Below are 10,000 nucleotides of genomic sequence, written 5' to 3' on the forward strand. Positions count from 1 at the left end.
GTGATCACAAATACACAGTCAGCTTACGTCTTTATTATTATTATTATTATTATTATTATTATTGTTATTGTTATTTCTTTTATTCTCTTTTGTAACATACAAACAACCACTCCTTAACCAAGCTTACTTGAAAAAATGTTTTTTTAGGCAAAAACAAAAGTTTCACTTCCTATCCCTTGCTTTTTTTTTTCTTTTTTCTTTTTTTTTTTTTTTTTTTTGCTCAAATATTTTGTAATAAAAATAATTATTTTATAAATGCTAAATGCTTCACTTTAAAAACTAAATAAAGATTCACAATTTGAAAGGGTTTGTTTGTTTGTTTTTTCTGTTTTTTCTTTTATTTTTTTTATTTATTTATTTTTTTTTTTGTGGGGTTGGGGTCGGGATAGAACCCTTCATAGTATTTCTTTCAGCTCTTAACATTCTGAGTTCACATCTGGCTCACGTCTTAAATTTGCCTTTTAATTTTTATAGTTTAGAGAATAAATGACAAGCGAAGCACTTATGTTGAAGTTACTGACTTTCTCCCCTCCCCTCAAAACTGCTGGCCATATTCTTAAATCAGAAGTTGTTATTATTAAAGCAACAAGCTGGTAGAATCGTCAGCACGCTGGACGAAATGCTTGGCTGGATTCCACCCGTCACAACGTTCTGAGTTGAAATTCTTCCAAGATTAGCTTTGCCTTTCATCCTTTTGGGATCGATAAATTAAATACCAGTCAAGTACTGGGGTCAATATGATCAGCTATTCCCCTCCCCTCAAATTCCAGGCCTTGTACCTATAGTAGAAAGGATTATTATTATTATTATTAAAAAGGCGGCGAGCTGGTAGAATCGTTAGCACGCCGGGCGAAATGCTTAGCGATATTTTGTTCAAGTTGACATTCTGAGTTCAAATTCCGTTGAGGTCAACTTTGTTTTTCACCATTTCAGAATTGATAAATTAAGTACCAGTGAAACACTGGGGTTGATGTAATCAACTAGTCCCCTTCTTTCAAATTTCAGGCCTTGTGCCTATAATAGAAAGTATTATTATTATCATCAGGGTCGATAAATTTCAGGCCTTATGCTTTACTAGAAAGTTTTTGGGGTCGTCAGCCACCAAGGGACATGCTCAACTGGTTAAGGTCAAACAACTGACAAGCAAATCTGTGGTATTAAGCAGAATATGAAGTCTGGGATAGCCTCGACGTTCCTGATCTGCCTGTGTTAATAACTACATACCCTGTCCTAATCAGTTCTATTTCTGAATTCTCTGTATCTACAGGATAGTGGTTTTCTCTTATATGTCAAAGAGAGCCACAGCAACTAACCAACCGATGTTTATTTCTGGTGGTATATTTAGTATTCTTACTTTAAATACACTTCGTCCGAGGTAAATGGGTATGAGGATGAGTTCGTCACTTGTTAGAATGGTTGTTGAATGAACCTCACTTTGACTGTCCCGTATCCCCCGCCCTTGGCTATATAGGTTTTGCTCTTCCACACTGGTTGTAAACATTTTTTATTTTGATGGTGTGTTGCCTGCTCTACTCTTCTCCTTTTTTGCTTCTAATTGTTTTATATAGAGCTGTCCGCAAATTGGTTTCTTGCTGGACAGATCTAGGAATATCTTGTGTCACGTTTCTCTCACATTTCTCCAACATACATTCATCACTTTTGAATTAATTTTCGTTGATAAAAATATCTTTGCTTGCTTGTCTTGTCATTTGCGTGAAATCACTAGGAATGGATTTGCGTGGTTTGTTTTTTTGTTTGTATTTTTTTTTTTTTTTTTTTCCTGCGATGATGAAGGTGGAGCTGTAAGAAACGGAAAGTTACTTTCATAGGCTTCACGTAAACTATTCTTTTTGCCGCTACTGGGGTCCAGGTAATCGACTATCACCCTCCCCCGAATGTGAGGCCTTGTGCCTATAATACAAAGGATTATTATTGTTGTTGTTGTTGTTCGTCTATCGACATGCGTTGCACATCGCTGCCGTAAGTTTGTTGTACTTAATTCATCGATCTCGAAAGGATGAAAGGCAAAGTCAACCTCGGCGGAATTTGAACTCAGAACGTAGCGAATTGTGAAATACCGCTAAACATTTCGTCCGGCGCGCAAACGATTCTATCAGCTCGCCGCCATCATCACCATAATAATAATAACAATAAATAATAATAATAATAATAATAATTGCAATAACAATAATTTCATTGTTTGCCAAATGGGTAAACAATCAAAGCGGCTGAGAAAGGACCGTAACATAAGTATTTAGGAGATAGTGGAAGCAGACGAAATAAAACATGATGAAATTAAACAAATTACTAATAGAGTGAAAGCATTATTGCAGTCAAAGCTGAATGCAAAAAAATGTTATTGAAGCAATAAATGCGAGAGCAGTGGCCGTAATTAGATATGATTAGACTAAAAACGACATATAGAATTCGACAGAAAGACTAGAATGTTGTTGTCATTGTACGGAGCCCACCATCCGAAAGCTGATATCAACCGGTTGTATATGAGAAGAGACCAGGGTGGAAGACGCTTAAATGTCGTGGAAGAGTGTGTACAGATGGAAAGAATAAGTCTGCTAGAATATTTACAGAACAGTAGAGGGAAATTAGTAAAGACAATGAATAAGGAATGGGTGATCAAGTGAGGAATAGGAGAAAAGGACAAGAATGGAATACAAAGAGAGCATGTTAGGCAGATTGAAGGGAAACCTCTGCATGGTCAATTTTAGGGAGGAACTGAAGATGTATTTGAAATAAAATCTTTGGTTAAAAATGGACAATTAAAAAAAAGAAACAGAGAGCCTAATAGTAGCAACCCAGGACCAAGCGACAAAAACAAACAACTTGAGGGAAAATATATATATGGGGAGAATGTGGCAGAAAAATGTAGAATCTGTGGAAAACGAGACAGTGGCTCACATTGTTGCAGAATGTCCCATGTAGGCACATGAAGAATATAAGAAATTTGCGGGGAGGGGGACTAGTCGATTAGATCAACCTCAGAACGCAACTGGTACTTAATTTATCGCCCCCAAAAGGCTGAAAGGCAAAGTCAACTCCGGCGGAATTTGAACTCAGAACAACGTGGCGACGGCCAAAAAACACCGCTAAGCATTTCGTCCAGCATGCTAACGATTCTGCCAGCTCGCCGCCTTAAAAAAAATAAAAATAAAAAATAAAATAAAAAAATAAATAAATAAATAAATAAATAATAATAATAATAATAATAATAATAGTAGTAGTAGTAGTAGTAGTAGTAGTAGTCAAAATTAAAAGAAGAGTGCCATTGTTATCTAGTGAACGATACTTCTTGTGTGTCTTCAACGGGTTCAATCTATTTCATTTTGGTTAATATAGAAAGGATTGAGGTAACTCCTCCAGAAGATTGACAAATTTATCTTTTGAACCCGTTGAAGACACACAAGATGTCGAAATATCGTTCACTAGATAACAATGGCACTCTTCTTTTAATTTTGTCTATATATCTTCTGGAGGAGTTACCTCAATCCTTTCTATAATAATAATAATAATAATAATAATAATAATAATAATCTCGTGATTTATAACATTTAACCCGCAACCTATAAATAAACATTGTTTTTTTAAAATCTTTCTAATGTTGGCGTCATTCGTGAGTTTCGAGAAATTCTAACGAATGCTTTAATGCCGTCGGGAGAAATTTCTGACGTTTCATATTCTTAGTCCTTACTTTCTGTCTTTCGTTTCGTTTCGTTTCGTTTCTTTCCTTCTTTCTTTCTTTCTTTCTGTCACATAACTCTTTCTCATTCTGGCACAAGGTCAGCGCAGTTTTGAAGGGCGGCAGAAATTGTTTATATCGATATCAGTGTTCAACTAGCCTTTGTTTTGTTGATAAAAGACGAAGTTGCCCTTGGCCACATTTGAACTCCGAACGTAATGAGACGGAAAAAAAAAGTGCCGCAAAGCATTCGGCCGCGCGCTATCGATTCTACCAGCTCGCCGCTTTTGTGATAATAATAATAATAATAATAATAACAATCAATATTAATTCTCTAATAACAATGATTTCTTTATTTGGCCACAAGGAACCTAAAACAAAACGGTAAAAGAAAAAGGACGATACATAGTGACAAGGACAATGGGAATTTAAATGAAATTGAGTGAAAAAAACATCATGTGACAATTAACAACAAATAAACACAACTGATGTTTCTTAATAGGGGTAGCTCCACCCTGGGGCAACCAAAGAGACCGACACATCCTGGACACCAATCACCAAAGGTATCGTAGGAGGTGCCTCTCTTCTCTTTATTTCCATCCGGCCCTGCCTGCAGTCACGTGCTCGGAGTAGGCTCATGCACATGGGCCAAGCTCGCCACAGTCACTCACCTTTCATCAAAAATAGTGGCGGTGTTGCGGGGGAGGGGAGGGGGGGGGGAAGAACTTCCCCCCCTCTCCAACCTCACTTTTCTTTCCAAGTGGAACTTGAAAAAACAAAACAAAAGTGTCGATGAAGGCTTGACTGAGAAAAAGGCTAAGTGTCCCGTCTTCGGTTTTCTTTCTTTCTTTTTTTTCCTTTCTCTTCAGTCATGTCCATCAAACAACCTCTTTCGCCATAGCCGCCGCCAGACAGGAAAAATGCGTTGCCCTTCTCGACAATGATGATGATGATGATGATGCTGATGATGATGATGATGATGATGATGATAAAAAATGTAATTTGCTTTTGTTCTTAATGACATAATATAACCAAACTGTGCTAATAATGTGTATATATAGGCCACGGTGAGTGTGTTTAAACAGCTATAAAACCATTGTAAATCACTCCAGCGGCCATGAACACTGCAGAGAATCTGTTTATAAACTGAAGCGAAGGCCTTCAGCTGTTTTTTTCCCTGAGGTCTTCTTTTCCCTTCTTGTGCAAGGCGAATTATGTTAGCGGCAGGCGTATTCTTTATCGTGACCTTAATTTTGGTTACTGCAGGTCAGTAAAGCATATACGCATATTTTAATCTCTGTGTATGTGTGCGTGTATGTGTGTGCGTGTTTGTGTGTGTGTGTGTGTGTACCTACTGTTATGTAATCTGTACTTTCGTGCAAGATTCTGCTGTACATTTGGTGCATCTCTGTGTTCCTGAGATATGCGCACCGTTGTGTTCTGGGGGGGGGGGGATTCTTTTGTGGGGATTTGTGAAATATAGACTCCTGTTGTTAATGTACTACACCCACAGCCACCTTAGCAGCTTTATAGGCCACCTCTACCCCCATCCCGGGCAACTCAGTGTTCTGGTCCCTGTAATAGTTATTTAGTGACAGCAAACCACATCGTATACAGTTGAAAATTGAGCCCCTAATCCCATGAGACCCCGAGTAATATCAGTGTACTCAGCCCTATAACATTCATTTATTGACAGCGAGCCACATAGTAGATAATTCAGAACTGAGGCCAGTGACCAGGGAAGCCCCCGGGCAACCCAGTGCCCTGAGCCCTAAAGTATTTATTTGACATCACACTACATCATACACAGATTAAAACTGGGTCCCTAGACTTACGAGGCACCAAGGCAAACCAATGCGCTGAGCTTTAATGTGTTTATTTATTTCAGAGCAAAACACAGTATATATAGATCGATATTGGATCACTGGACCCGTGAGGCCCCCGAGCAAATCAATGCGCTGAACCTATAGTATTTATTTATTGACAGCAAATCACAGCATGCATAGATCAGAATTGGGTCTTCAGACCTGTGAGGGCCCTTGAGTATCTGCCCAATGTACTCTAAGAAGGCACGGACTCCACTAGTTCGTTTTTTATTTCTTGTTATATTGGTTTCCAATTGTAGCACAATACCAGCAATTTCGGCGGGGTGGAGGAGGGCTTTTTGTTATTATTATTATTATTATTATTATTATTATTATTATTATTATTATTGTCGTCGTCGTCAGCGTTGTTGTTGTTGTTGTTGTTGTTGTTGTTAAGGTGGCGAGCTGGCAGAATCGTTAGCACGCCGGGCGAAATGCTTAGCGGTATTTCGTCTATCGCTACGTTCTGAGATCAAATTCCGCCGAGGTCGACTTTACTTTTCATCTTTTCGGGGTGGATATATTATGTACCAGTTACACACTGGGATCGACGTAATCGACTAGTCCCCTCCCCACAAATTTCAGGCCTTGTGCCTATAGTAGAAAGGATTATTATTATTATTATTATTATTATTATTATTATTATTATTATTATTATTATATGTTTGACTTTTGCTTTGTACATGTACAAGTTGACACCAAGTCTCACCCAGAGACCTCAAGAGACAACAAGCTAGAAGTTCACGTTGGTGTTATGCCTAGGATGCCATATATTTGGTTTTGTACATAGTGTTGTTCTAGAGAATGTTTAAGAAACCATAAGAAAATTGTGTTTGTTTTAAAATTTGAGATTACATAGACAGTATTTAACGTAAGACATGGCTGTTCCCATGAGCAGTATTTTTTTAATTTCTTCCATTTTTTGGATTTCCTGGGATCTGACCTAGGTAGCAATCAGCCCCTTTTGCTATCATTCCTAGGGCACCTATGACAACAGGTATCGTTTTAATCTTGAGGATCCACATTTTGTGAATTTCTATTTCAAGATCTTTATACTTGCTCAGTTTTTGGTAGGTCTTGACAGATACGTTTATATCGATTGGACAGTCATATTAATGAGAAGGCATGATTTTTGTCTGAAGGCTTTCAATGTGATGTCTGACCTATTCGCATCTATCTTTCTGTCAGTTTGAATGGTGGAGTTCCAGAGGAGTGAGATGCGATCATTTTCAAGCACTGGTGGTGGTTTGTGTTCCCACGAGTTTCTATCATAGGGCAGGTCCAAGTTTTGCAAATTACCCAGTGAATACATTGTGATGCTCTATCGTGCCTGTTGAGATACTCTGGAGGCGCAAGAAGACTGCACATGGAGACAACATGATCGATGGTTTCATTTTGTTTGTTGTTTACATACACGACATTTTGGTCTACTGTCGTTCTTTAATATGATGGCCTGGTAGCTCTTTGTAGCTAGGTATTGATCTTGGGCTGCTATGATAAACATTTCTGTCTCAGATTTTATTATTATCATTATTATTATTATTATTATTATTATTATTATTATTATTATTATTATTATTATTATTATCGTTCAACAAATTTAATTATGGAACTCTTCTTTTATTTACATATTCCTTCCAGAGGAGTCATAGCAGTCCTAATATTATCTATATTATTATTATTATTATTATTATTATTATTATTGTTCAGTAGTTTTATTTTTATAACGTGCTTTCACTTCACTACCGAGCGCAGCTCTGTGCGCCTTGGGTATGTGCTGTGGTTTGCTGTGATGCTCTTATGGTTACTGTATTGAAAGTGTTTTGCGTAGGATGTGTGCAGTGCCCAGTAGTGCAATTTTCTGTATGTTATATATATTTGTAAGTCCTGGTGTTTTTGTTATGTATTTGTATTATTATTATTGTTATTGTTATTATTATTATTATTATTATTATTATTATTATTATTATTATTATTATTATTATTTTTATTATTATTATTATTATTATTATTATTATTATTATTATTATCATCATCATCATCATTATCATCATCATCATTATTATCATTATTGAGAGAGAGAGAGTAGTGCATGCCATCAAGTTGACACTGAGGTACAAATATACGAAGCCCAGTATACCCCTCATGACTAGCCGTCTGATAAGGGTACACCAGGTACATGCATCACAACCACATGCGATAGAAGTACCAGGTTTAAAAAAAAAGTACAAAAATAAGTTCGACTAAAATTTTTTAAGATGGTGCTGCAGCATGGTCGTAGTTTGCTGAATGACAAGAAATAAAAACAAAACATGTGTGTGTGTGTGTGTGCGTATGCATATATGTATGTATGTATGTATGTATGGTGTAAATTAGTCGTTGCTTCTGCTGAGTTCGTCCGTACTAAGATCAATTCTTGGTTTTCATCCCCCGGGGCGTCCAAACACAAAAACCGTCCTCAGTAAAAAGGGATTGCTGTTGTTTCGTGTTTGTTTACTCACCAATGCGCCGACCTAGCAACAGTTTCAGCGTTTCACGTTACCAGTGGTGACCTCACACACACACTCATTACATACATACATATATATATATATATATATATATATATATATATATATATATATATATATATATATATATATATATGTATATATAATGTGTGTGTTTGTGTGTGTATGACACTACTTCACTAATTTGTATTTATTTTTATGTAACATTATATATAAAAACAGCCAGATATTAAATTGTAGGATTTCTCAATATTTTTCGATAGAATCACATATTTATTTTTGCATGGAATATGTCGATTGTGATTTCGAAGTTGGTGTCAACTTTTCGTTTTAAAATAGAGGTGTACGCGCGTGCTATATATATATATATATATATATATATATATATATATATATATATATATATATTGTTGTTGTTGTACTTGGGGATGGTCATATTGCCAGGTTAGCCAATAAAAACACACGCACTGTATATTTGGTGTTAATTTGCTTCAGCTTTATATTACATTAATCTTAATCTTATTTCGGCCAGAGTTCTTTCGTCACACTTCTGTGACCTCATCAGTGGTCCTTTGTTTCCTTCTTTCTTATGTGTGTCTCACCTTGCTAACTATCAGCCATTTTGTATTTTGTATTCCTATTGTATGTGTCTACGCATCTGTTTCAACACACGATTTCACATCAAAAATCTTGCAAAACAAATATATATATATATATATATATATATATATATATATATATATATATATATATATATACATATATATATATATATATACACACACATATACATATACGGTGCCGTGCAAAGGTCTTCGGTTACTTTAAACTACTGTAAATTTCTACTAATTTCCAACTTATAAGTGGATATTTCGCATTGCGTTTTTTACAGATGAAATATTGACCTTCTTGGAGTCATTTCGCTTTCCTGGGGGCCTTCTGACAAAATCTTGCTTATTAGAAAGTGAAACGCCCCACGTTACACGACGAAAACAGGGAAGTTTGGGGGAAAGAGTCTGATGCTTTGGGGATACATAAAAAGTGATGGTTCAAGAAAGTTGCTTAAAATTGACGGTAACTCGAATAGTGCCAAATACATCCAGTTGCTAAAGGACAATTTGATACCAGACTTGGATGAAGGTGAGATTTGTCAACATGACGGAGCTCCATGCCATAGGTCGCGTGCAACACAACGGAGTCTGGATAATGAAGGTGTTACCGTATTGAAAGTTTGGCTAACTTAGAGCCTTGACTTAAATACTATCGAGCAAATGTGGTCAGAACTAAAGAGAAGAGTTGGTCAGAAGAATCCACGCCATCTTGAAGAGTTTTGGGAGCTCAGCCACAGAGAATGGCATCTCATACTTGTGAAGATGGTAAAGGATTTGTACGCATCTCTTTCCGGGTGTATTGAAGCAATTATTTAAGCTAAAGGAAGTCACACGAAATATTAACAATGTACAGTAACTTCTTGAAATAAACATTATGTAATAAATTTTCAATATAAACATTTTTCTGTTTTAAAACACTGTATCTTGATTGGTTTATGATCGAAGTGCGTCTTCGATTGAACGGCTTTGTAGTTATTGATGTTGTTGTTGCTGTCGTGGACGTTGCTGTTGTTGTTGTTGTCGTAGTTGTTGTTGTTGTTGTTGTTGTTGTTGTTGTTGTTGTTGTTGTTGTTGTTGTTGTTGTTTATTGTTGCTGTTGTTTTACTCAGTGTCGAACCGGATGCTGAGTAAACCGTTGTTCAGAGACGTTCCTGTTTGTGATCATCCTGTGGTCGGTTGTTGTCGGCTGTTCAGGCGATAGGTATTTCCTGGCAGACTCAGGTTCAAATCACTTCAGTCGAGGAATGTTCTGTCAAGGCCAATATTAAGTCAACGAAAGATTTGTTACACACACACACACACATGCGAACATATATGCAA

General features: G+C 36.5%; 1 protein-coding gene across 1 annotated transcript in view; it reads left to right on the plus strand.

Annotated features, from left to right (window-relative positions):
- Positions 1 to 4,727: 4,727 nt before the first annotated feature.
- Positions 4,728 to 10,000, plus strand: part of LOC106880032 (chymotrypsinogen B) — a 21,646-nt gene continuing 16,373 nt past the window's right edge. The window contains exon 1 of the mRNA XM_089340767.1: positions 4,728 to 4,960. Coding sequence (XP_089196893.1) covers positions 4,909 to 4,960 — 52 coding nt within the window. The 5' untranslated portion in view covers positions 4,728 to 4,908. The remainder of the gene's footprint in view (positions 4,961 to 10,000) is intronic.

Source organism: Octopus bimaculoides, chromosome 24 (genome assembly GCF_046866305.1).
Source record: "Octopus bimaculoides isolate indiv1 chromosome 24, ASM4686630v1, whole genome shotgun sequence".
Lineage (NCBI taxonomy): Eukaryota > Metazoa > Mollusca > Cephalopoda > Octopoda > Octopodidae > Octopus > Octopus bimaculoides.